Here is a 27,311-nt window from a genome sequence, read left to right as displayed (position 1 = left end):
CAGACACTGGGACAGAAACTTGGGCCTCTGCTCTCGAGGAGCTACTTAAAGCTGAACTAGTGTTTTGATCTGCAATAAAGCAGGTAAAATCGGATTCAAGAAGTCATTTAACGAGAACAGAGTAATGTGTTGGCGGGGCTATAACATCCTCTAAACGTAGTTTGCTCCCAATACGGTAAATTCCCTAACGATGTAGCTTCACTAAGTCACGACGGCAGATTTCCACCGGGCGCTGAGCAATTTCCGATCGAAGACGAGGTGAGAGGGCAGGAAATTGACACCCACAGAGCAGCCTCGCGGACAAGCAGGTGACACCCGGGAGCACCCGACTGCACCCGAGTTTTGGGACCGCCCCACGAACTCCGGACAAACCACTTCACCACCACCGGCCCGTTTTCGCCTTCGTAACACCGACGGCCTGCCGGAAGCTCTCCCAGTTACATCCATTGAATCTCACACGCCCGGCCCCATCTCCGGATCTGTCTCCTGGGACCCAGCGCTCGGGAACCTAAGACGGTCTTTTATTTCCCGGATCTGTTTGCTCACCTGCAAACCGGGGGCAGTGCTCCTTAAATCACGGTAACTACAAGAACACTGACGAAATATTTTAGTCGACATTAAATTAAAAGAGAGGAGGCGCAGGAACCGCCCCTCGCCCTCCGCACTTTCTGTCGGAGGACCTCTGCCCGCCAGCTGGAAGGCGCTCCTCCCTACGTCACCTTTCCTTTAAAAGACGCGGGCCGAAGCCCCGCCCACTACGGAGGGCGAAGAGGGCCTCCCCGCGAGGGCCGTTCCCCGGCTTCTTCCGCCAGACCTACCAATCGCCGGCCCGGCACAGGTACAGCTAAAGGCCAGGGGCGCCGAGGGGGTGAGGGGGCCTGTGGCAGGAGGGCTTGGGCTTAGGCACAGACCTGCGGAGGGAGCGGCCTCGCGCTCGGCCGTGTCCCTGGAAGGTCAGTGCCGCCCTAGCCGCCGAGCGGAGCGCGGAGGGGCGCCGCAGGCCCTGCCGCGGGGCCGGGGATCCGGCCGGCCTCTAGGGCCGTCTTTGGGACCGGGACGCTGCCTGCGCTCGGAAACCGCGGAACCGAGGCTGGACGCCGGCCTCCTCCCGCTCCCCTGGGCGGCCCGCCCCGCCATCGGGGCGCACGTACGGGCACGCACGCACGCCCCACGTCCCCACGCCCCTTCTCTGGCAGAGACGCGCCGAGAGACCCTCCCCCCCCCCCCCCCCACTTCCCGGCGTGGGCGTGGCCGCGGCCGAAACACTTGACCGCGGTCCGTTCTGCGGAAGCGCTCCGCGTCCTGTACTGTAGTCCCTGGCTTCGGCCACATGCCTTTTCTAGAACCCGTAGCCTCCGAAGGAGGCCGTGGCGGGGAGGGTTACTGAGCGATTGCGGGATCTCGGTTTTCCCTACTTACTGTTTAATAGGCTCCGTGGCTTAAGACTCTTGAAAGAAGTAAATAGCTTTCCGACTTGAAAAGCCTCAGTTCCACGTTCGTGGAAGGCCTCCGTCTAAGTACAGAGAGTGGAGGGGAGTCTGTAAAGTCAACGACTGTTTCTTGTTCCGCGGACGATACAGTAAAAGATAACTGAGATTCGTTCCCAGCCTCCGAGAACTTGCCGTCTAGTAAAGGAGAGAAACAGCAGTAAGAAAATCACAAAATTGTTGATTGCGGTAAGGGTCATAAAGGACAGATAAACTATACTGTACAAGCACTTGATGTTGAGTTCCACAAACAGATGAGGGAGCAGGGAGAATAGTGGCTGATGGGCGTAGTTTGGAAGGTAATCAGAAGAATGCCCAGAGAAAGGGAGCACTGAGCAATGATCTGGCGGGTTTTGTTTTTTTTTTTAATTTTTATTTATTTTTGAGAGAGACAGAGATAGAATGCAAGTGGGTTAAGGGCAGAGAGAGAGGGAGACACAAAAGCAGAAGCAGGCTCCAGGCTCCGAGCTGTCAGCACAGAGCCCGACGTGGGGCTCGAACTCACAAGCTGTGAGATCATGACCTGAGCCAAAGTCAGATGCTCAACCAACTGAGCCACCCAGGTGCCCCTGATCTGGCGTTTCCTAAGCTTAAGGGAAGAGCAGGGAAGAGCATTTCAACCTTGCACCGCCAGTGTCCTTTAGACAAGGAAGAAGTTTGGTATAGAACGATGCTAGAGACGTGGCAAGAGCCTTTGGCCTCATGAACGATGTTGGCCTGTAATTTGGGGCGGTTTTGAGGTGAGGAGGGCATGGGGTGTGGTGAGAGCAACGCAGAGACAGGAAGGGATTGCAGGGTTCAAGTGTGTAGTTAGGAGACTGGTGGGAATCCAGACAAGAGATGTCCAATTTCAAGACGTCTTGAACTAGATTGGTGGCAGTGGCTATGGAGAGAAGTGGATGGATTTTGAGTGGTGTTAGGAAGTGAAATTTGTGAGACTTGGTGTTGGGTTAGCTAGGAGAGTGAGGGAGAGCAAAAACGGAAACGATGTGGCTCTGGGTGGACTGTGATGCTGGTCCCTGAGATGACGGTTGTGGAAGAGGAAATGACCGTGTAGAAGATTCATGTACAGGAATAAGTCCGACGTTAATACTGAGTCTGTAGCTCTGGATTTTAAAGCTTTAAAAAAAAAAAAGTTTCCTGGATGGTTGGCTATTAAGCTATTTCAGTAAAATAACTAAAATAGAAAATAAATGAAAAATGTCGTAGCTAAAGAAACGTGGTTAAGAAATTGGCCAGAGACATGTGTTGGCTTTTTCCAGTGTTGCAAATCAATGTTCTAGCTCTTAAAAAGCCAACCTGAGTATGGAGAGTACTTTGTTCTCCTTATGGAAGAGCAAAACCAGAGCCAAGGGACAGCAGCGGGCAAGCTCAGCGACCATGCTTCAGTCCTCTGGGATTAAAGCTGTACAACTCAAACCCGTTGGAATGGGGCAGATGGATAGTTGGCAGGTCAACAGGCAGAAGCAAGGACTTTGTGAAACTCCTGTGAGAGGTGTGAGAGGCTTCTTAAAGCCCTAGGGATTGGCGAAGTTAATTTCACAAATACTTAGTTCACTAGACTCTATGTAACTTTCATCCAACCTTTCTGGAAATAACATCAGTAAATACGAGCTTGTGAATATCGGCAAAATCGGAAAGGAAACCAGTGAGGGTGCAAGCAACTTAATCTCTTACAGGACAGGATCATAACCTGTATTGTATCCACATATCATAACCACATATTTAAATCATTTTCCAAGAAGGTTCGTGACAGTACCTCCTGAAGAGATACCACAAAAAGTAATGCAAAATAATCTATCAAGGGGAATGCAGCTGTCCTTTGGAGCAGTAATGACTTGGCCACTTTTTTTTTTTTTTCTTGTATATGACTAGCAACCTTCCTCATAATAGCCCCAAACTAGGAACGGTCTAAATGTTCCTCAACAGAAAACTGGGTTTAAAATCTGGAGTATATTCATACACTGGGACAATCCTCCGAAATAAAAAGGAACAAACTGATGATACTTGCAACAACACAGCTGAGTCCCCAAAACATGCTGAGATGCCTTTCAACAAAGAGTACATACTGCGTGGTTCCATTTATATGAAATCTTAGGGCAGACTGGTGGAAAAATATGAGGACAGTCTTTGCCCCTGGCTGGGGACAGAGACTGACTTGGAAGAAGCATGAGAGAACTTTCTGGGGTGATGGTAATATTCTACACGTTGGCAGGAGTTTTGGTTCCAGAGACGTTGGTACTTGTCAAAACCGATTAAAAGATACAGTTAAGGTTTGTACATGTCATTGTATGTAAATTTTGCCCCAAAGTGAAAGGAATCGTAAACAAATATTGAACCCTAGTTCATGGTATGCATGCAGAAGTATTTGAGGATGAAGTGTACCAATGGCTGCAATCTACTTTGAAATGTATCCAAACACAAATGGGTGGAAGAAGGAATAAATAGATAAATAAAACAAGGATAGCAACATGTAGCATCTAGATGAATGGGTATTGGGTGTTCACTGTATAGTCTTTCAACTTTTCTGTATGTTTAAACATTTCCATAATAAAAATGGGAAGAAAATAGTCCTCAAAGAATATTGTTCATTTTAAACAACTGCAGACCAATGGGAAAAGATAACGCAGCCCTAAGCTCACCAGAAATACACAGCGTATGGAAGTAGCCACATGTTTATTTCATAATGTCCCGCTTTATGGCTTAATATTTAAAATCATTTCAATTTCTTATGGAATATGTGGGTCAAACACTACAGCTCCTCTGCGTTGTGTGCATTTGGAATAATGCAGCTGTCATTTTTCTCCCATGGTCCCAGGCAGGTTAGTGATGGTGTTGAAGAGATCCAAGCAGTGGAGAGAGGACCGAAATTAGTAGGGGTGAAGGGGTTTGAGGGCACTTGTCAGTTTATCCTCCAGTGCTTGCAGGATACATTTTGGGTGATCCAGTCTCAAGTAAATAAGGAATAAAAAAAAAAAAAAAAAAAGAAATTATATGGGTTTTTTTCCCCCCCCTAGAGGTAGAGTTAGCTACCGAATTAAAAACTACCAACTAGATGCAGATTCCCCCAGTTTAGGATGATTTTAGTAAGGTCTGAGTTACCATGAGACCAGAAATGGATACCCATACTATAAAATTGTGTGATTTAAGTAAACGACTTTAAGATAATTGGCTTTTAAAATAGTTTTGGATGTCTCAGAAGGGATAGCTGTGGCAGAAAGTAACCAAATGCACCAATATTGTCATGAGAATGTAAGCATCTCTATTTCGATGTAGACCACTGGCTCATTCAGCCTACTGTTTGTTTGACAGAGTATCGGAGACGTTTAATGAGAGAAATCTTATGAGAGAGCAAGACTTCCTATTTTACGTCCACCTTGAAAGGTTTCTTAACCTTTGTCCTCATAACCCCAGGCATCCTATAGCGTAAACTATTTGAACCCACTTAACATTATCACATTTTATTCTTGGGGCGCCTGGATGGCTCAGTGTGTTCAGTGTCCAACTCCTGATTTCAGCTCGGGTTGTGATCTCAAGGTTCATGAGTTGGAGCCCCGCATGGGGCTCTGTGCTAACAGTACAGAGCCTGGTTTCGGATTCTCTGTCTCTCCCCCTCTCTCTGCCCCTCCCCTGCTTGCACTCTCTGTCTCTCTCAAATAAATAAACTTCAAAAAAAAATAATAATGTTTTATTACTTATTTCCTTATGTCTTCTTGTTTTGAGGGGGTCCTGACCCAGCGGGTGTGTGTTTGTTTTTTGCGGAGGAAGGGCAGAGAAAGGGAGACACAGAATCTGAAGCAGGCTCCAGGCTCCGAGCGGTCAGCACAGAGCCCGACACGGGGCTCGAACTCACAAGCTGTGAGATCATGACCTGAGCTGAAGTCGGACACTTAACCGACTGAGCCACCCAGGTGCCCCTAAAAACTTTTTAATTATGAACAAAATTATACAGAGAAGCCGTAAGACTGGTAACAGAACACCCATGTAACCATAACGTAGATTCAGCAAGTGTTGCCATACTACACGTATATTTTCTGCCACATCCTGTCAGAGTAAGTGGCAGATGTTGCAGTCCTCTACCCCGCAAACAACCAAGTCCCCTCCCAAGAATGGCATTGTCCCTGAGACCATGCACAGGACTTCTCTGATAGCATCTGGTCCATCAAGAATCTCGTCCATATCCAGCTTGTCCCCTGTATCTCTCTTTTTTTCTTTTACAATTTATTGTCAGACTGGTTTCCATACCACACCCAGGGCTCATCCCAACAGGTGCCCTCCTCAATGCCCATCACCCACTTTCCCCTCTCCCCACCCCCCATCAACCCTCAGTTTGTTCTCAGTGTTTAAGAGTCTCTTATGGTTTGCCTCCTTCCCTCTCTATAACTTTTTCCCCCCTTCCCCTCCCCCCTAGTCTTCTGTTGAGTTTCTCAGGATCCACATGAGTGAAAACATACGGTATCTGTCTTTCTCTGCCTGACTTATTTCACTTAGCATAACACTCTCCAGTTCTATCCACGTTGCTACAAATGGCCAGATTTCATTCTTTCTCATTGCCAAGTAGTATTCCATTGTATATATAAACCACATCTTCTTTATCCACTCGTCAGTTGATGGACATTTAGGCTCTTTCCATAATTTGGCTATTGTTGAAAGTGCTGCTATAAACATTGGGGTACAGGTGCCCCTATGCATCAGCACTCCTGTATCCCTTGGGTGAATTCCTAGCAGTGCTATTGCTGGGTCATAAGGTAGATCTATTTTTAATTTTGGGGGGAACCTCCACACTGTTTTACAGAGCGGCTGCACCAGTTTGCATTCCCACCAACAGTGCAAGAGGGTTCCCGTTTCTCCACATCCTCGCCAGCATCTATAGTCTCCTGATTTGTTCATATTAGCCACTCTGACCGGCGTGAGGTGGTATCTCAGTATGGTTTTGATTTGTATTTCCCTGATAATGGGTGACATTGAGCATCTTTTCATGTGCCATCTGGATGTCTTCTTTGGAGAAGTGTCTATTCATGTCTTCTGCCCATTTCTTCACTGGATTATTTGTTTTTCGGGTGTGGAGTTTGGTGAGTTCTTTATAGAGTTTGGATACTAGCCCTTTGTCCGATATGTCATCTGCAAATATCTTTTCCCATTCCGTCGGTTGCCTTTTAGTTTTGTTGATTGTTTCCTTTGCAGTGCAGGAGCTTTTTATCTTCACACAGTCCCAGTAGTTCATTTTTGCTTTTAATTCCCTTGCCTTTGGAGATGTGTCAAGTAAGAAATTGCTGAGGCTGAGGTCAGAGAGGTTTTTTCCTGCTTTCTCCTCTAGGGTTTTGATGGTTTCCTGTCTCACATTCAGGTCCTTTATCCATTTTGAGTTTATTTTTGTGAATGGTGGAAGAAAGGGTCTAGTTTCATCCTTCTGCATGTTGCTGTCCAGTTCTCCCAGCACCATTTGTTAAAGAGACTGTCTTTTTTCTGTTGGGGATATTCTTTCCTTCTTTGTCAAAGATTAGTTGGCCATAGATTTGTGGGTCCAGTTCTGGAGTCTCTATTCTATTCCATTGGTCTATGTCTGTTTTTGTGCCAACACCATACTGTCTTGATGATTACAGCTTTGTGGTAGAGGCTAAAGTCTGGGATTGTGATGCCTCCTGCTTTGGTTTTCTTCTTCAATATTACTTTGGCTATTCGGGGCCTTTTGTGGTTCCATATGAATTTTAGGATTGCTTGTTCTAGCTTCGAGAAGAATGCTGATGCAATTTTGATTGGGATTGCATTGAATGTGTAGATTGCTTTGGGTAGTATTGACATTTTAACAATAGTTATTCTTTCAATCCATGAGCACGGAATGTTTTTCCATTTCTTTGTATCTTCCTCAACTTCCTTCATAAGCTTTCTATGGTTTCCAGCATATAGATCTTTTACATCTTTGGTTAGGTTTATTCCTAGGTATTTTATGATTCTTGGTGCAATTGTGAATGGGATCAGTCTCTTTATTTGTCTTTCTGTCGCTTCATTATTGGTGTATAAAAATGCAACTGATTTCTGTACATTGATTTTGTATCCTGCGACTTTGCTGAATTCATGTATCAGTTCTAGCAGACTTTTGGTGGAGTCTGTCGGGTTTTCCATGTATAATATCATGTCATCTGCAAAAAGTGAAAGCTTGACTTCGTCTTTGCCAATTTTGATGCCTTTGATTTCCTTTTGTTGTCTGATTGCTGATGCTAGAACTTCCAACACTATGTTAAACAACAGCGGTGAGAGTTTGTCCCCTATATCTCAACATACCTTTTCAGTTGCTTTTTTCAAACACACTGTATTTTATCATTATGTCTCCTCTGTCTTTTTAAATCAAGATTAGCACCCCCCCCCCTTTTCATTCCCCATAACACTGACTTTTTTTTAAAGACACCGAGCCAGTTGTCTTGTCCTACAGTCTGGATCTGTCTGATTGTTTCCTTGTGCTGTCATCTGATTTGTTCCTCTCTGAGTCTGGCCCTTGTATTCCTTGGAAACTGGAAGCTACATGTAGAGGCTAGACCAGGTTCCTGTTAGACCTTTTCCAGCAGGACTGCTTTGCAGAAGGCACCGAACAGGTGCCACACTGCACAAGGAGGCATGCCCTAGGATGTTGGCTTCTTCCCACCGGCAGGATGCTGAGTCTGACCTTAGGTCAGGCAGGGTGACGGCCAAAGTGTGTTTTCCCCATTTCGATTTGCAGGTAATCTTTGCATCGCCCTTCGGCACCATATGAATACCTCGTTTCCTCATTAGCTTTTTACCTCATGATTTTGCCTCCATCCTTGCCTGAATCCGTGATTTGATTGAAGGTGGCAAAATGGTGATTTCTAAATTACTTCTCTTCTCCATTTATTAGCTGACATTCTCCTCTAACGAAGAGCTTTTCCTCCACCAACTGGGGATGATTACTGATTGTAGTTCTTCCTAAAGAGGTAGGATGACGCTTCGTTCTTTTTCTTGACCAATTTTCACAGTGAGGAGTCAGGGTAATAGTCACGCAGGGTTCTGGCAAACGATCTTTCTTTTTGATAGATTTTTGCGTATTCAGTGTGTTGAAATAACTTTCAGCCATTATTCTTTAATGTTGAAATTACCGCACATTTGGCCAGTGGGAGTCTGTCCATGCTACCAACCTGTGAATGAAATGTCAACAAACGATATTAAAGTATTATCGGGGCAATCAGAAAACTGGATATTTAAAGGAATGATTATTAGTTGGGGTAGCGTTATCATGGTTATTAAAAAGATAAAAGAGGGGCGCCTGGGTGGCTCAGTCAGTTAAGCATCCCACTCTTGACTTCGGCTCAAGTCATGATCCCAGGGTCATAGGATCGAGGCCCACATCGGGCTCTGCCCTGAGCATGGAGTCTGCTTAAGATATTCTCTCCCCTCCCCCCTCCGCCACTCAAGAGCTCTCTGTCTCTCTAAAATAATGTTTTTTTATGTGTATTTTAGAGAGAGAGCCACTCATAGAGCATGAGCAGGGGAGGGACAAAGAGAGGGAGACACAGAATCCGAAGCAGGCGCCAGGCTCCACGCTGTCAGCACAGACCCCGACTCGGGGCTCGAACCCATGAACCGCGAGATCATGACCTGAGCTGAAGTCAGGCGTTCAACCAACTGAGCCACCCGGGCGCCCCCTCTCTAAAATAAATTTTAAAAACAGATAAAAGAGTCCTAACCTCCTAGAGATGACATATTGAATGACATATTGAAGTATTTGTTGGCAAGATAGGATTTACCTTGAAGTGTTTCATGGGTGGCTGGCAAGGGGGGTGGGGGGAGGGGAATATTAATTAGGCTGCGTGAGGGATACTTAGGGTTTGATTATACTATTCTTCCAGGACATGTTTGAAACTTTTCCTAATGACAAGTTTTTTAATTATTTGAACCTAAGGTGGGATTTGCGGTTCAGATTGAGTAATCTCACAGCTCTTTTTTCTTAACTGCATATTTATGTTTTTAATCTATGAAAAGCTTGTTTTGAAGGAATGTGTACCTGTTCAGCTTTGCTGACGTAAAGCCAAAATGGAGCTCGTATTGGAGCTTAATTGCTGTGTAAATCCAGGAAATTTGAAACTCTCTAAAATGTAAGTAATGGTAAAGAACTTAAAGAAAAACGTGGTTACGGTATTTCTCTACCTTTTCCTCTTCTTGGAAAGTGTTTTTAAAGCTTTAAAAACAATTCCCCGTTATTATTCTGAAATAGTCTTTATTTTGTAAATAAATGTACTAGTATAAAAAATACTTCTTCCAGGGGCTCCTGACTGGCTCAGTGGGTAGAGCATGTGACTCTTGATCTCAGGGTCGTGAGTTCAAGCCCCACATTGGGGAGCCTACTTAAAATAAAGTTAAAACTAAATACATACATAGAAATACTTCTTTCCTGTAAAAGATTGAGGAAAAAAATGGCAAGAAGGATAGGGGGAAAAAATCACTTGGGTCTTCGACCACAGACAGCCAGGGTCTTCATAAATTTCTTTTCATCTTTTTCCTATGCCTTGTCTGTTATTTGCTTACTTGTTGTCAAAAATCCTACATTTGGAATTAATATTATCTGTTTTAATGTATTGAGGATTCATTACACACGGCGCGTCAGCTTTCATCTGTTATTGCCAGGGCCGTCCTAACTCACTGTGAAATTTGGTGCTGCGGCTGTTTTCCTGACGATAAATGGAAAAGAGGTCATCTCTGGTCTCTTCAGACTGTCCTACTTTTTGGGTTTGGTGGCTTCCTCCAGCAACAAATACCTGGCTTTTTGGTGAAACAGTGCTATGGCAGCTATTTAAAATCCAATTTGCTCCTGTCTTAGAGCCTTTAGCACAAGGACGGGTGGGGGGAGTCCCCAACCAGGTAATGACCAAAAGGGAATTCATCCCATTCACCGGGGGTGGAGCGTTGGCCGTAGATCTCACTAAGGTCAGCGGACACGTGAAGTGCCAGACAGAATGCGAAGCCAGGGGACCCCAGCGTCCCTGTACAGTGCTAGGGAGTGACGCGCAGAGGTCCCTCCCGCCTGTTCCCCTTGTCTCGGACATTCACTGAGCACGTCCAGGCTGCGCTGGGCTCTGGGCTCTAGCGTTCGGAACGCAGCCGCGAACAGAATGGGACTGGTTGTGAACATGTGTGCAAATAACCAGATAGTATGTCCGGCAGGAGACGTCTGTAAAGGCAAGGCAATGGCTTTGAAAGCGATGGAGGGTGCGGTATTCTACAGAGCAGGCGGGGAGGCCTCGCTGAGCAGTAACCCTGGGGCCGAGCCCCCGGGTTCACGAAGCACATAGGCAGCTGCGGGGCGGGTCCACCCGTGTTACTTGCACCCGGAGGAAGACTGTTCACAGGCCATCGAGGCTGGAACCGTGCCGCGGAGGCGGGGCAGGTGCTGCGGGCAGAGGTGGCCGGGGGCCGCTGTCGGCCCCTTCAGGGGCTTGGCTTTCTCCCCCGGAGTGAGATGGAAACCGGTGGAGGGTGATGAGCAGAGGAGGGGCGTCATCTGCCGTGTACCTTGTAAAAGGACCCCTGGGCGTCACGCGGGTGATGAGTTACAGGGGGGAAGGGCAGAGGCCGAGTGCCGGCGGGGGGCCAGGACCCGTACACCAGGTGAGAGAGGATGCTGTCTTCGGAGCGGGGTGATAGCAACAGGGAAGGGGGAGGTGATTGGATCCCGGAGGTTTGTAGAGGGTGAACAGAGCCAGACCGACGAATCGCTGAGAGAAAAAGGCGAGGGAAGGATGCCTTTGCTGTCTGGGGCCTTGAGCAGCCGGAAGGGCACGCGGCCTTTCTATGAGCTAGGGAAGACCGAGGGAGGAGCGAGAGCGCGGGGGCGGTGGTGTTCCCTGTGGGTGACGTCCGATATCTTAGCGGACAGGTCGGGGCGGCAGGCAACTCTACAAGGTGGGGAGTCAGGGCAGCCCGTGGCGGGTGTTATCCAGCTAGGACGGTGAGATTGCGTGTATCCCTTCACTTTCACTCGATTTACCGTGTCTTTTTTTTTTTTTTTTTCTTGGTCGTATCACTTGCCACCAGAGGCGTGAGGTGGGGGTGATGGGGGTGGGATCGGTGGTCGTACAGCCCAGTGAGATCCAAGCTAGCGACCAGAGGCGGTTTCCGGTTCTAGCGAACACTCCAGGTGACTCTCATTGCAGGTGACCCGGGGACCGTTCTTTGAGAAGCACTGCTGAAGGCACCTCGTCCTTTCCTCTTTTGTCGTGGACAGGGCCCCCTCCCTGAGTTCTTGTGTTACTCAGCAAACCCCAGAGGATGTGAGTGGGTCCTCTCATCCCTCCAGCCCGCACCTCTGGGCTTGGCCTAACGTGCAAATGGAAGGAGAGAGACACTTAGTGGGCGAGAGAAGCAAGTGAAAAGCCAAAATGCCGTTAATAAGAGCAGCGGTTATTCCCATGCAGTAAACCAGCTTCACCCCGTGTGCCTAACGCTTAGTTAACGCTTGGTCGTCACGCCTTATTACCTCGTGAGTCATCCGTTCGGTTTATGAGGGCGGCGCTTTGATTCCTGTCGGGATGTTTCCTCTCTGAGAGTCCTCCCAGAGTGCTCCCAGCTTTCCCAGAATAGCGCTTTTGTGTTCTGGATACCTCCAGATACACTGATAAGTTCTCAACAGCTGACTGTATTCACAGTTTATGACTTGGTATTTATGAATCGCCGAGGATGTTATGTACTGCCTTCTAAATAAACCTGTAGGATGATACTTGCTCTCAGAGTCAGCACTGTAGTGCTCGGGAAATAGATCAAATGAGGCAGCTCGGGAAATAGATTCTCGGGAAATAGATCAAATGCGGCAGCACTGGGGGAGGAAACGATGGAAAACGAAAGCACTGTGCAAATACGGCTTGTTCTGACAGTAACTTGCACTGGAGCCGGGACCACCGTGACCTAGTGTGACTACAGTCACCTGACAGTCCGTGTCATTGGTGTAAATTTCCCGTGCACGGGTCCACAATGTTTGCAGATGACACAGGCCTGCAGCCCCACACACGCACGCCCTCCGTGCACCGTATCAGACCACGGGGAGGAAATGATGGAACAGTAACAAGCCTTTCTCCCTTTTTAGGATGGCCACTCTTCTTCTAAAGAGGCTAACGTTGCATACCGTAAAGACTGGAAATAATTGCATTAGATGTCCTGGTACATACACCCTGCACCAGACCGCACCAGCACAGCCGTCGCTCCGAGCTTCTGGCCCGAGACTGTCCTGCCCGATTCACGCAAAAGCTTTCGGTACTGTTGGAGACACCCAGGACGAAAGGAAGAAGAAAAAGAAGAATGAACCAGCTCTTAGCAACATCGGAAGAAAAATTCACGAGCGGATTATTCACGTGCTGGATGAGGCGGGCAACGACTTGGGCAACATGCACCGAGCAGACGTGATCAGGCTCATGAACGAGCGGGACCTGAGGCTTGTGACAAGGGACAGCGGTGCGGAGCCCCCGCAGTACCAGCTCCTGACGGGGGCACAGATCCACGAGGAGCGCCTGCGACTCCGGGAGCTGGGAAAGGCCCACCCGAAACCCGGTAGGTGACCTGCTGCCCACGCCCTGAGCCCCAGGGACCGCAGAGGGCGTCTGCCGAGGTGCCTGGTGACAGCGGGGGTGTGAGCAGCGGGGTAGTTCACGGCCTCCCCACCGTCTCCCGCATCTTTCTCCAGCTCTCGCTTCATTTCCATTCCTCCTCTCATCTTTTTCCCTCGATGCCCTGTGGTCGGTGTCGCTTCCTCGTGTAAAATGAGGGGGAAATAGGGAGGCACCCCAGAACGACGGGACCCCCTTTCCTCTTGGCCTGGCCCGGGGGTGGCAGCATCTCTGGTGTCCGGAATGAAAGAGCCTCGGAAGCGGTGGGGTGGGGTCCCTGTTCCCCTCTTTCCCCCTCATCTCTAACGTGGAGGCGCCTGGCCAGTTGGCCGGAAGCCCTTTCTGATCTACAAAGGGATTCACAGAGCATCTTCCACACCCTGTTGGTAGTAAGGCTCATTTACACATTTACCGATCACCTTACCACGGCCTTGTCTTTTATGCCTTATGGAGCCCGGAACCAGACATCAAGTGAAAATTTTTCATGAGTCCTAATAAGTGCTGACCGTTACAAAAGCTTGTTTTATGGAAAACACTCTGGGGCAGGGGCAGGAGACGGGTCCCAGATATGCCACAGCGAGGTTGTGTGTCTTAGGAAAATCACACGGTTCTCTGTGGCTCAGTTCTGTGGCACCACATTCAACAAGGATGTTGGCTGGGAAACAAAAAGTCTTCAGAAGAGGCCAACCGGGATGGTAAGGACATCACATTGCATCGCAGAAAAAACGCAGAACAGCACCGAGAAGCTTGGAGAGCTTTGGCGGGGGTGCTCTTTGCAGAGATAGTTTAAGTGCTAAGGTGGTAAAGGCATTAATTTTGTTCCAGTGGCGACGTAGGACCAGCTGCGGGAGCTTGAAGGAAGCGGGGAGGTGTTCCTAAAAGGAGGTCTTTTAGGAAAATTACTTTTGGGAATTAGAAAGCATACCGAAAACTATACACACCTGTTACCCACCATCCAAGATGAACAAGCGTTAACGTTGTTGTACTAAAGATTGTTAAACGAAACAAAACATTACAGGAAAGTCGAAGTCTCCGTGCTCCCTTTTCCTGTGCCGTCCTCCCTCCCTGCCGCCGTGGACATGAATGTGGGTCTGTGCTGTTAAACTTCAGTGACGTACAAACCCGTGGTATATGGCATGATTCTGTACACATGAAAATTATGTCATGCTGTCTTCAAGAGCTAGGTTTATGTAACAGCTGTAGCTAATTTTTTATAATTACTCAGTGGAATCCTCAGAATGTACCAGATACCGTGGATTGGTCAGGGCCTTTCCATGGGCATTGGGCTCGTTTCCAGCCTTTCATTTCCAGACCAAAGCTGGCTCGTTTCCAGACCAAAGGGCATGTCTGTCAGTGTCTCCAGAGTCTATGGGGCAAATTGTCAGCAATATGTTTAATTTCTTTCTCTACATCCTCACCCATACTTGGTACTCTCATCTAATTTTTGTCCTGCCAATGGGTGAGAAACCCGATCTTATTATTTCTTTGGGTTTCATTTCACCATTTGAGCTGCCTCTTCTGTGAACTGCCTGTTTACATGCCCTCTTCCTCTGCTTGCATGGTCCCCCCTCCCACCCCCGCCAATTTATAAGATTCTCTGTGTGATGCAAAAAAACCTTATCCTAGTTAGATTTCTTTTTTTTTTTTGCCCTTTTCAAAATTACACCATAGTGTCTTTGATATAGGAAATTATCAATTTTTTTCCTTAACAAAATCCTTCTTTTTTTTAATGTTTATTTTTTAGGGAGATAAACAGAGCATGAGCAGGAGAGGGGCAGAGAGAGAGAGACACACAGAATCTGAAGCAGGGCCCAGGCTGAAGCACAGGGCCCGATGCGGGGCTCGAACTCACACACCGTGAGGTCATGACCTGAGCCGAAGTCAGATGCTCAACCAACTGAGTCACCCAGCCGTCCCTTAACAAAATCCTTTTAGCCTGAGGTCACAAACATACCCATACCCGGTCTTTTCTTCTATTTTAAAGTTGTATTTTTTCACATGCAGTTAGTGCTCCCAGGAAGATTGTTGTGTGGATTAAAACCTAACTTTTCCCCCGTATGAAAACTCTGAATCTTCCAACGCTTTTACTAAGGAATCTGTTCCTTCCCTGTAATTTTCTAAGTCAGGATTTCCATTGCTGGATACAGGACATAGAAAGCTCGCTCTCGTCTGATGCAGTCTGGCTGACCCCATTGTCATTAGAAGGGCACCACTAAGGGAGTCAGATGAGGAGAGTACTTCCCAGGGGCGCCTGAATGGCTCAGTCGGATAAGCGTCCGACTTCAGCTCAGGTCATGATCTCATGGTTTGGGGTTTCAAGCCCCACATCGGGCTCTGTGCTGACAGCTCAGAGCCTGGAGCCTGCTTCGGATTCTGTGTCTTCCTCTCTCTCTGCCCCTCCCCGGCTCATGCTCTGTCTCTCTCTCTCTCTCTCTCTCTCTCTCAAAAATAAACATTTTAAAAAATTTTTTGAAAAAAGAGTACTTCCTAAACACTGCTCCAGTCAGAAAGAAAAATAAGGCCAATTAAGTTTATCATAAAGCTAAACTTGTTCCTTTTAAAGGACCATTCTTTTGTACTGTCATCAAATGAGGATACTAATAAATGGAAGCATTTCATATCTAGATACTTGACAGGTAAAAACTGGTACCTTTATGTCTATTTTCCTTGTTTAAAAAGCGTTCACCGGTCTATCAGACTAAGTCAGGAAGAGGAGCGTCCGGGCCCCTGTGGCAACCGCAGATCTCACGAAGTGTGCATGACCCAGCTCAGGTCCCCCAAAGGGAGCAGTCAACAGTCCTAAAAAAGTCTCTGTTTTAAACTAGGCCCTACCCTGACAAAGGAGCTAACTTTTTCTTCAAATATTGGACAACATGATTTGGACACAAAGAGTAAACAGATTCAGCAATGGATTGAGAAAAAATACAGAGTTCAAATTACTATAAAGAAAGGGAAGAACGTAGAGGAGCCAGAAAATAAAATGGTAAGTGAAAGCAGGTCTGAGAAACTGCTCACTCTGTTTGCTGATCTAAAAGGACAATCGTAGAAAGTCTGGGTAACGTGAAGGCAGAGTAGCTGGCGAACTCTACCGTGACGGCAGTAGCTTCCCAATTCGTTTTTCAAAATGCAAACATCCGCCCCATATACTTTTTCCACTGAAGCATAAGTATCGTCATGTGAAAACACTGCACTTCGTAACCTAGTGAAAGAGTAATGTGTACTCTTCTCTTTGACAAATTGTACAGTATCTAACATTTAAGCAGAAAAACATAGATTCATTTTTTTAAAGTCTATTTACGATTTATGAACGCCTCTGAGAATTCTTCCATATAAAGTTAAATGGTCTTTATGAAAAGTATCAGTTTACACTCCCAGGGTAAGTCTACAGAGTCACGACTTCACTTTTAGAGCCCGAGAACTCAGCAGCTAAAAGGCAGCACGAGTCCAGTGGTTTCCGCCCTTGTTCGTGTTAGAATCGCCGAGACCTAGGACCCAGCCCAGCTGATCCTGGATCTCTGGAACTGGGTGTGTTTCCCAAATGACTGTGAGCGAGTGTTAGGAACCGCACAGGACTGACAGTTGTGGGGATAAGGAGGTCCTCTGCCCGTGCCCAGACCCACCGCTCTGTACTTCTTTTTTCCAAGAGGGTAGCTGGAGCCAAACACAGCCCCTCAGGGCCATTGACAGCGGGGATTTTCAACTATCGACTTTTAGTGCAGGAGTACAGTTACATGGGGTTTGTAAAACTGCCTGGTTATGGTATAGGTTTCAACGACTGCTTAACCAGAAAGGCACAGTTTAATTGAGCTAATCACTTAAATAACAGCAACTCAATCAAGAATGCAGATTTGCACGGGTATTAGAGCATCAGCACTAGGAAGAATCGAAGACATTGGTTTTAAATTAATCTTTGGCCGTTCTCCCCTTCTAGGAGGAGATATGTAATCAAATACTCCAGACTATGCCCGGAACAGCTACCTTCTCAACCCGCCCACAACCTGTTAGGGGAGGGAAAGCTGTAATGTGTGTTCTTCGTCATTTAAGCAAAAAGGAAGAGAATGCATATAGAGAAACGCAAGGAGCCCAGAAAGAGGACCCTTTGAACAAAGAAAATGGAAACAACAGAGAATCAGATGTTGTGCATCCATGATTTTAATAAAGAGAAATGTGCTTCTGGGAGGAAAGAACTGAGCTGGCTGGTCTGTGGTCCTTTAAGCAAAGCAATCTGGTGTTCAGTTGAGGGGAAGTATCGCGACCGTCGAGAGCACCCTGTCTTCAGTACAGTTCAGTGACTCTCCGTTTGTAGGCAGAGATGAGCTTTGTCCTTGTTTCTTTTTAGGAGGAATGTATCCACTGAGACGAGAGGCCAAACTCCGTTTTTCACGAGACGGTTTTACCTTTGGAAATAAGAAAGCGAGACAATGAGAACACAAAATCAAACTATCCAACTAACCTAATAGCTGTACCCCCCAACAGGCACCCAGCACCCCCTTAGAAGAAAGAGAAGCCCGGCGATCGTGTTCCCGGTAGAGCAGCTCACACAGCAGTGACGAGCGGAAAGTACCCGAGACTGCATCCGGCTGGGGGACTTGGGGTTTAAAACCCACAGCGGGCCCCAGTGAACTTACTTTGAGGTTCATTTTCTTCTTGTCAGGGTCATGCGCAACGGCGTGCCTAGTGAGACTTTGCTACAATGAAGGGAAAAGAAAAAGTTATGTTTCTGAAACGCTGCCATTTGGGTGCCTATTAATATGAGAACTTCACGAGTTCTTTAAATAAACTGTCGACCTTCTTTCTGTTACATACCTTTGAGGGACTCGACCTCTACTTAAAGTTTCTCCCACCAGAGCAGAATTCTTCCTCACATCCTACACCTCATCACTACCTTTCCCGAGGACCCATGTTCCGAATTTAGACAGTCTCGCCGCCACCCCCCCCCCAACCCCGTGGCTTCTGAGTTGCTTCCTGAGGGGGAGGAGGGGGAGCCAGTTCTGGATGAGCTATTCCAGGCTGGAGAAGCTTCCTGTAACTGAATCTAGGCAGCAGCATTCCCAAACACCAACTGAACACCTGACCGGTCTCCCTGCCCTCGATGAGGATGCGGACCGCGATCGGCTCCGAGCTGCTGTCGGTTTGCATCCACGCTGGGCCTGCCTCACTTGTGTGTTCTGTCTTAACCATGGCGCACGGCGCACGGCACACGCTTGGAAGAGTACCGGCCAGAGAGCCTGCCGAGCCGCACGGGGCCCTCCGGTGAGTGTCCCGTGCTCGCCTGTTCACATCTCGCCCAGATCTAGACTAGACTCCAGTCCTAAGGTCCCTCGTGTCCTGATGCCCACTTCTCGATCCCTAGATGGTGAGTCTAAAAGGACACCTAATAGGCATGTGGTACCACAGGCCACTGGTTCTCAAATGGAGGTAGGGAAGAATCCCCTGGAAGGTTCGTTACAACACAAATTACCGGGTCCCATCCCCAGTTTCTGATTCGGGGGTGGGGTGGGGGGGGAAGGATATGCATTTCTAGCAGGTTCTCTGGTGATGCGGAAGCTCCCGGTCAAGGGCCACACTTTTGAGAACCACTGGCACGGGCGAATGCGGTTGTTGCGCGGACTTCAGAACCACCCCTGCTGAGGCGAGAGGGGAAGGTCCGGGTCACCCAGCTTTCCCCATCGGCAGGCCCCGGGACACCGTCTCGGGACCCAGGGCTCCCAGGAACCCCGCCGGGAGGCCGCCCGGCTAGAGGACGGCGTTTGTGAGGGCGAGTACTTACTTTCATCGCGAACGTTTTGCCGCAGCCGGCGTGCTCACAGGTGAATGGGCGCCTTTCCTCGTGAAAAGAGAGAATGTGGCTCTGGAGATTAAAGACGGTTGTGTAGGTCCTACCACAGCCTTCCCTGGGACACCGGCACACCTCCCTCTCCGGGGCGTGAGTCTTCATATGTTGCTTCAGGTAGTCCTTGCGTTTAAAGGTTTTCTGGCAGACTTCACATCTTACGGCCTCTGGTGGAGCAGACACACACTTAACCCATTTCCCCGGGTATCGCCACGCGGGAAAATTAACGCTGAGCTTGTAAGGCAGGTATTTGGGGCCAAAAAGGTCACGATGATCATAAATCCGAACACCGGCTGCGGTGTCTGTTGCTTGGAAGCCGGTCTCGATGCTCCCACGTGCTGTATTACGTGGAGTCACTCTGTTCCCTTACCAGGGAGCAGGGGTTCTCAGCCTGGTGGCCGTGGGCAGGGGACAAGATGAAGTAGACCCGTGTCCTTCCTCGGCCTCCAGTACAGAAGGCACCGCCTCCCAGATCGCCCCCCCCGCCGGAGACTTTCCGGCCGCTAACTGCACGGCGGTCCTCCCCGACCCGGGACCCCGGCTCCCGCGCGTCTGCCGGGCCACCGAGGTACCAGTTTCACCAACGTCACGGGAACGCCTTTGTCTTAAGGCACACGCCTAGCACTTCACTCTCCAAAACCGTAGGGGCAAATGTCACTGCGCCACGCACATCTGCCTCACCTTTATGGGCTTCCCTCATGTGTTTTAGAAGCTCTGTCCACGTTTTTGCCACGAAGGAACATTCTTTTTTGCACACGTAGCCTGTGTAGGAAAAAGCAGATTGGCGCATCGCCTTGTGTGAATATTCAGCGTAAACACCGCTCGTCATTGGAAAGGAAACTTACAAGCCTATACAGTTGCCCTCCTACCTCCCAATACCATTCTGTTCCGTCAGCCGTTGGAGGTGGGAATAAAAACTAAGGTTTGTTTTACAGTAAAACCCAACGACCCCACAGCGAGGCGTTCACTGCACGTGGGGTTTCACCTCAGCAGACTTCACGGAAGGATGCCGTGCCCTCTCCCGCTGTGGTCAGTGAGCTGGGTAGACCGCGCGTGGGCTCCCGGCTGCCGTCACTCCCTGGCCGCTGGCTCACGGTCCCTTCCCTCCCTGCTCTGTGCTTGCCTCTTGTTTTCCTCAGAGCTCTGGGGTCCTCTGCGTTCGCCAGACCACCAACACTGAGTCTCGGTGGTTGTGTGCCCATCCCTGGCCGCCTCGAGTCTTACCATCTGGTAGGTTCTACACTGCAGAAAAGACTCGGGCTGCGACTAAGGGAGAAAATAAGACCCTAGAGGAAACTTCGCTGCGGACGACAGTGGACATTGTGCAAAGCACCGCAGCTGGAAGAATCCGGGTAACAGCCAGCCCGTGTTTCACCCACGAGATACCAGAGTGAAACTAAAAGGAGCGAGGCCACCTCTCAGGCTTCACCTACTACTCTCTCGTTTTAAAAAAAAAACAACCCAAAAACCTATTCTATACTCAGAAAACCGGAATACAGATACAAAAACGTCCCTCGTGGAAACAGAACAGATTCAGGTAATTTAATCCAGTCTTTCTGAAAGAAGTTACGACCTGATTCCTCCGGAACCTCAAACTGTTACCCAAGCCCTGCGAGTGCCAGTAAGGAAAAGAACGACACAGGTCGTGAAGACGTTTAAATGGTGGTGGCGAAGCCGACCTCGGCTGGAGCGCTGCACTCAGAAGCGTAACGCACCGCCAGGCACTCGCGCGGGGCATAAAGCGTTCGCTGCCAACGGCGACAAGAGCGGTGCGTGAACGGGCGACAGGCGGGCCTCCGGTCGAGAGCCTAACACCTCGGGCTGTGGCGTGCCGCCCCCGCCTGGACAGTGTCGAGTTTCTCAGCGTGGCCGTGGAACAGAAGAGAAGGCGCTTTCCGCTCAAAGTGTTAGGCCCGCCGGCACGCGTCGCGGTTAGTGTCTACTCAAAGCTGGTGCCACAGGGGCCCCCGTACGCACCCTCGTGGACCTTCCCGTGTCTCTTCAGCCTGCTGCGGGAGGCGAAGTGTTTCCCACATCCCTCATGGGCACACCTGGGCGAACGACACACGAGGCGTGAGCCAATCCGTTTCAGGGGGGCAGCCCCTCAGGGTCGACATGAGCTTCGTCCTTTTCCGCTCCCAGAGTCTCTCCCCACGACCAAACCAATCGTAAAAAGGAGATTTAAAACTGAGACCGAATCACAGGTGAAATTCAGGTGACTGGCCAGCCTGCAGACAAAACAGACTTAGAGAAAAGTACCAGCACCTTTTTTTTTTTTTTTTTAGGATGTGATCAAATAGTTTTTATCTTCATGCTTCTGAAAAGATACACTGTTTTCCTGGCTACAAAAACACGGCCTGTGTGAACCCCTAAGGCACTGGGCATGGTCTCTGCGAGTTTTAACGCCGCGGCCGAGGGCCGGCGTGGCGAGCAGGCTGCGTCAGGTGCACCCGTCTGGCGACCGGTGCAGAGGCACGTCCCAGCTCCGTGCGACAGCCCTCGGTGGCCGCCCACCGGCCCCGCGTGGGCCAGGAGCACCGCCAGCCCGTGCTCCTCAAGACCTCACCGGGTGCTCCTTCGCACCCTCCCCGAGTCCACCCCCGTGTGTCCCGTCGCCGTTCCTGTCCCTCCTGAAGGCCCCTCGCATGCAAGGCCGACAGGCCCGATCGCTGTGGCTCTGTCGGAAGGGACCGCTTCGTGTCTGCACCGTGACCTTTCATACGACTGAATAAAGCCACTTCTCAGCGCTCCCTTCAAGCTTAACCACAACTGTACTGATCTCACAAATTATTCTGGAACACGTTAGCTATTTCTTTTAGCAAATAAAAGCCAAATTAAACTTTTGACGTGCCCCCGATATAGACGTGGGCGTTCACTGCACAGAAAAATGTTAAGATGTGGCTTCAGAACGCTTGTATCCCACCTCCGCATTTCAATCTTTTTTTTTTTTTTTTTTTTTTTTTTTTTTTTAGTTTTTATCTATTTTGAGAAAGAGCGAGAGCGCGTGCATGAGCTGAGGAGGGGCGGAGAGAGGGAGACAAAGAGAGAGAGAGAGAGAGACACACACACACAGAGAATCCCCAGCAGGCTCTGCGCTTTCTCCTGAACCGTGAGATCATGATCTGAGCTGAAACCAAGAGTCGGACTGAGCCCCCAGGCGCCCCTGCGTGTCAATCTTCCTGCCACCTGAAGTGCAAGAGACCTCACCCATGTGGAGAACCTACTTGAACAGTGGCTCACTGGTGTGCTGGCACTGATGGGTCCTCAGCTGCTGGTGTTTCTTAAAGGCCTTCTCACACCCTTCAAAAGTGCACTGTTTGATAAAGGTTCGTTAGACTTTGGAAAAAATCAAAGAGTGGTTCACAAGAGAATTCCCTCAGGAGAAACACACCGTGAAGATTTTACACTTGCTGCCTGCTCCCCCCGAGTTACTGTCGAATCGTATGCCAGGAAGCTTTAAAGATTTAACACATTGGAAACAGCAAAACGGTTTCATTTGGGGCAGGCTACCATAATAAACTTCATTAGCAAAAAAAAAAAAAAAAAAAAAAAAAAAAGGATGCTTTCAAAATAAGCCATTATTATGATAGCTAGTAGTTGGGCTAAATTCAGGTATCTGCCAGACAAAATCTGGTTGATGAGCCCTTTAGGAACATTAGACAATAAGCCTAAAAATATGCAGAGAGTTTAAGCATAGAAAATCATTCATACTTACTACATATTGTTTTTGCTGATTTTCATGTTTGCGTTCAAAATGTTTCTTCAAGTTTGATTTTGTGTTGAATTTCTGATCACAGCCACTAGCTGTACAACTGTAAGAAATTGCATAAATCAAAATATTAACAAACCGAGTGAAGAGAAGTTTTAAGATGTATATATCCTCCTCCTTTATAGAAGTACTATCCAGGGGGCCTGGGTGGCTGTCGGTTGAGCGTATGACTTCGGCTCAGGTCATGATCTCACGGTTTGTGGGTTCGGGCCCCACGTCGGGCTCTGCACCAACAGCTCAGAGCCTGGAGCCTCCCTTGGATTCTGTGTCTCCCTCTCTCTCCCCCTCCCCCACTTGTGGTCTCTCTCTCTCTCTCTCTCTCTCTCTCAAAAATAAACAAACATTAAAAAAATTTAAAGAAACAACTACTGTCCAAAGTACAGTATAAAATAGACTTTAACCAACTCCAAAGCATTAAAGCCGAAGCGTCAGCCTCACTCTGACGGGATTACCAGGGAACGAGATGCGTCTTCACCCAGGCTTCTGAAACCAAGCACGTTCATCACACGTCCTTTATGAGCCGGGCACACAGAAGGTGCAATACATTACTTCCAAAAGCCCAAACCCTGCTCAGGCTTAACTCCATGTTTAAGCGAAATTGTTTTTTAATTTAGAATCTGAAAACCTTCATTTTGCTTGAAATGTCAAAGTAAATTGCATTTCCAAAGGAAAAAAAAAAACCCTCAAAAACACTACTTTTAGCTTCTGTTCAGAGGTAGAAATGGGTATTTAGAGCAAAACCACCAACCATAATGCCCTCTGGCGTATCACCAAGCCATCCTAGTTCCCCTTAATGAGTGTTTCTATATCTTGCCCTTGAATTATCCAAATTCTTTGTGAAGTTGTCTTTTAAACGTGTGCTCTTCTTGTGAGAGTCCTCAGCCTGAGGGACGAAGCAGGACTTCTATGACGGCCCTAATCTCAGCCATCACGGACCAGTAAACACGGGGTGACACTGTCGGGCGCTGTGCCGTCTACAGGGGGCTGACCGTGAGCGGGGGCAGCGGGAGATCCCACTGGAAGCGTGTGGGAGGCTGTGGCAGAGAACACGACGGACGCCAACGGGTGGTGGTTTTGACCCCAGGGACGGAAGGCTGACTTTTAGCTGGGTACACGGTCAACAGAAATAGAACTTTTTCCAGCCTCCCCTGCAATCAGGGGTGGCCACACGGCTGTTTCTGGCCCATCCGGCTCAACGACCACAAAGTGTCTAAAAGGGGGCACGCCTCTTTTGCGCCTTCGCCCATCCTGGTGGCTGGAACGCCTATGATGGCTGGAACTCCAAAGGTCATCTTGGACCGCGACGTCGAAGCCCCAAGATGAGGACGGCAGTGACAAGTTCCAAGGAGCCCAGGTCCTACTGACTGTGGAACACCCCCAACTGTCCATGTCATCGTTTCTGTTACACAAGAGAAACAGAGACGGTGTTGTTTAAGCCTCTGTTGTGCTGGGTTTTCCGTCACTGTTGACTTCAATCCTGACACAGGCATCTAACCCAACACCAGTGTGGGACAAGAGGACAGGGCCCAGAAATGTCCCGACCGAGAGCAAAGAGCAGGCGCAGGGGCACAGAAGACGCGGACAAAGTTGCAGGGTGGTGCACGGACCGGGTTTTATGTCTGAGAGTCAAGCAGATGGGGCAAGATCACAAAAAGGCCAGATCGCAAAGGCCATCTGCACAATATACTAAGACCCTGGGCTTCGTTATGAAAGCAACACTTAAACCCTGCACAGCTTTAAGAAGGGAAGCCGTCTAGAGCAGAGACAACACCATTCAGGTCGGAGTCAGAGCCTGAAATATGACCGCGGCCGCGGGGGGAGGGGCAGGGGTCCGACGAGAAGGGACAGAACCTGACGACCCGCCGGCTGCAGAGGACAGCCTCGAGGACGGGGCGTCCAGGGAAGCTGCCTCGCCTTCACTGAGGGCCATCGGGTGGACAGGGATGCCACCAACAAGAACGAGGGACAGGAAGGCCGAAGGAAGCAGAACTGAGGCTTGGGCCTCAGTTCAAGAGACTTGGGCCACGTGGAATTAAGAGGCCAGAGAGAGAGCCGGAAGGGAGGAACACCGAGCTGTCCTGTTCCAGAGGGAACCCTCCCTTTCCAATTCACCCTGGGAATCTGTCCAGCCCCAGTTCTTCTCGAAGATCCAGTTTTTTAAGGAGCACACAGTAGCTTAATTCAGAAACCATGAAGCATAAAAAGGGACACAGCTGCAGGTTTCCTTCCACCCCTCGCCCCTGCCTCCTCCCCACCCGGGACTCCCCACTACTCCCAGCCAGGATAGGCGACCTGTTCGGCTTTATACAGATAGAAGCAGATATAAATGCAGATTCTTCCCGCGTTCTTCTTCTCCCTCCTCCTTTTTATGCACAAAAAGGCAGCCCTCTGTCCACTCCTCTGAACTGTGGTCTTTTGATGAATATGCCGTTGGACACTCACTCACGGCTTCACAGACGGTACCTGCATTTGTTTTTCCGGCTGTCTAGGATTCTAGCATGTTGATACTTTTCAGTCCCTCCTGATGAGCACACGGGTTGATTCCAATGCTGTGCACAGAACCTCGTAGCGGCATTTAATTCAGCCACAAGTGTATCTGTAGAATAAATTCCCCGAAGCGAAACTTCTAGGTCAAAGACTCTCTCCCGGCCCCATTTTCCAGACCACGCTTCGTTACTCTTTGCTGGGCTGGTCGAACCACATTTTGAAATACGTTAAGCTTCACTTAGGGTCATCTGTTTCGGTGATACGCCGTGTGCTTGAACAGGGACGGGACTGAACGCGTCTGCCCCCTCAGGACTTTGTCCCGTTCCCGCTGGCCAGCACGCTGGTCAGACGGAGGTGGCTCTCCACATGGACAAGGGCAGTGAAGACGATCCCGTGCCAACAACTGACAGCTCCCCTTCCTCAGACTGTTTGGACCTTAGTGAGACGTGAGACACTTCACATTCGTCATCCTCTTAAAACTGGAAGAAGTGAACTCAGATCATTAGAAAACCTCACTGCTCAAGGAGCTGTCTCATAGAACACACTTGTGATACCAAATTCTAACATCTGCAGGACGTGCCATACGGCTATTTTTCGACGTGGTCTCCCGGATGTAGCTCTGGGGATCTATAAAGTCGTTACTCTTTTTCCAATGAAAACTCCGTGTTTTCACAGAACATTTTGTCCAGTGGTTCTCAAAGTGTGGGTGCCAGACCCACGGCATCAACATCACCTGAGCCTTTGCTAGAAATGCAAATTCTCAGGCCCCACCCCATGTCTACTGAATCAGAAATTCCGGAGTGGGACCCAATACTCTGTGTTTTTTCTTAACAAGCTCTCCAGGTGATTCTCACGCTCCCTATATTTGAGACCCACTACTTTAAAAGACAAGCAACACCTCCACCCTTTTCAGAGATAATCAGCAACTCCAAGGAAAATACAATTAAGCCTGGCATGGGAGCGGTGAAGCGGCTCGATCTGAAGAAACACAAGATCAACTATTAAAAGCTCTACTCCTTTATGCTTCTGTCTCTTCTCCCAGCAGCTTATCGGTTCAGAAAGACCCTGTTCAATGCAGGGCCAAGAATCTGCCAGGGAACCATGACCCCATCTAGTCTGAACGGAGTGTTTTTCGAGGAGGGTGTCCCACTTAGTAGACACGTTAAAGGGAGGAGAGAGGATGCCAACTTAAGAGAACTTCAGACAGACTCATTCCTGAAGTTCTCACGAGTGACCCACACACCCCTCCTCTCTTCCACACGTTCAAAACCCAGGCTCCTCTCGTACCAGGAAGTGCAAAGGAAGGACACTGCACATCCCTGGCCTCACGAGTTAACAATCTACTTTCTTACCAGGTCTGCATGCCAAAAGCAAGCTCTTTAAAGGCCGTAAGACTGTTCTCTACTTACACAAATGGCTTTTCCCCAGTGTGAATCAGGACGTGGCGGGTCAGATGGTAGTCCCTGACGAAGGCTTTGCCACACCCTTCACGGTCACAAACAAACGGTCTCTAGCAGGAAGGAAAGAAAAAAACATGTCACTCCTGCCCCAGTTAGTATCTCTGGTACCATGTAAAGACCTAAAACGTGTAGGGGACATTTTAGCCAGGCAGGGACTCTGCCTCCAGGGATGGTTTCCACTGAGTTACACAAATGCCACAACTGCCTCCCGAAGTCGGTGCAGCAGATCCTGCCCTGTCAGTCGCACGCGAACTAAGCGGGTGGCCTTCATGGTAACAGCACCGCTCACGTGCTCCCAACCCGACAGCAAGCGTCCACAGCAAGCCCCTTACGGATGACTTGTGTGCTGTTAGCGTTGGCCGATGTGCACAGGTCACCACCACTGCATGTTTTTCTCCACTGAAAGCCTACGGCAGAGGCAGGTGCGGGTTCCCTCTCATCCCGGACAATCCCAGGGTCTGTGCTAAGAGAAGGCCTGACACACCCAAGGAAAACGCTCGCAGCCTCACTGCGACCACCGCTTGGGACCCAGGAGGTGGGAGGAGGGGGTCTCCATTCTGAACCTACAGGAAAAGTCGAAACACATCCCCCAAATAACCAGTGTGGTTTATTTACCTATGAAAAACATAGCCCCATGGCAGTCCAGTGGGGGGAGGTACCGAGGCCCCAAAT

At 49.0% G+C, this 27,311-nt stretch overlaps 2 protein-coding genes across 6 annotated transcripts in view; one reads left to right on the top strand and one right to left on the bottom strand.

Moving 5' to 3' along the window:
• Positions 1-316: 316 nt before the first annotated feature.
• On the top strand, positions 317-17,277 carry MTIF3 (mitochondrial translational initiation factor 3). Of its 5 annotated transcripts, none has more exons than XM_049647376.1 (6): positions 317-838; positions 8,359-8,434; positions 9,492-9,592; positions 12,574-13,034; positions 15,916-16,073; positions 17,022-17,277. In XM_049647376.1, the coding sequence occupies exons 3-6, from the start codon at positions 9,531-9,533 to the stop codon at positions 17,238-17,240; spliced, it is 900 nt and encodes a 299-aa protein (XP_049503333.1). In that variant the 5' UTR covers positions 317-838; positions 8,359-8,434; positions 9,492-9,530; the 3' UTR covers positions 17,241-17,277. The 5 variants fall into 5 exon arrangements, with proteins under 5 accessions (XP_049503333.1, XP_049503330.1, XP_049503334.1 ...); XM_049647373.1 differs by having other exon boundaries at positions 9,480-9,592; XM_049647375.1 differs by lacking the exon at positions 317-838 and adding an exon at positions 1,261-1,676 and having other exon boundaries at positions 9,480-9,592.
• The window catches only part of GTF3A (general transcription factor IIIA), an 80,851-nt gene continuing 70,764 nt past the window's right edge, over positions 17,225-27,311 (bottom strand). The window contains exons 5-12 of the mRNA XM_049647535.1: positions 26,589-26,689; positions 22,639-22,735; positions 22,148-22,236; positions 20,901-20,974; positions 19,605-19,685; positions 18,861-19,090; positions 17,719-17,778; positions 17,225-17,487 (exon numbers count right to left, since the gene is read on the bottom strand). Of these exons, the coding sequence (XP_049503492.1) occupies positions 17,323-17,487; positions 17,719-17,778; positions 18,861-19,090; positions 19,605-19,685; positions 20,901-20,974; positions 22,148-22,236; positions 22,639-22,735; positions 26,589-26,689 (897 nt within the window). The 3' untranslated portion in view covers positions 17,225-17,322. The remainder of the gene's footprint in view (positions 17,488-17,718; positions 17,779-18,860; positions 19,091-19,604; positions 19,686-20,900; positions 20,975-22,147; positions 22,237-22,638; positions 22,736-26,588; positions 26,690-27,311) is intronic.

This window comes from Panthera uncia, assembly GCF_023721935.1.
Source record: "Panthera uncia isolate 11264 chromosome A1 unlocalized genomic scaffold, Puncia_PCG_1.0 HiC_scaffold_16, whole genome shotgun sequence".
Classification (NCBI taxonomy): Eukaryota; Metazoa; Chordata; class Mammalia; order Carnivora; family Felidae; genus Panthera; species Panthera uncia.
Note: the sequence above shows the minus strand (reverse complement) of the source record. Positions and strands in the feature narration are given on the sequence as shown.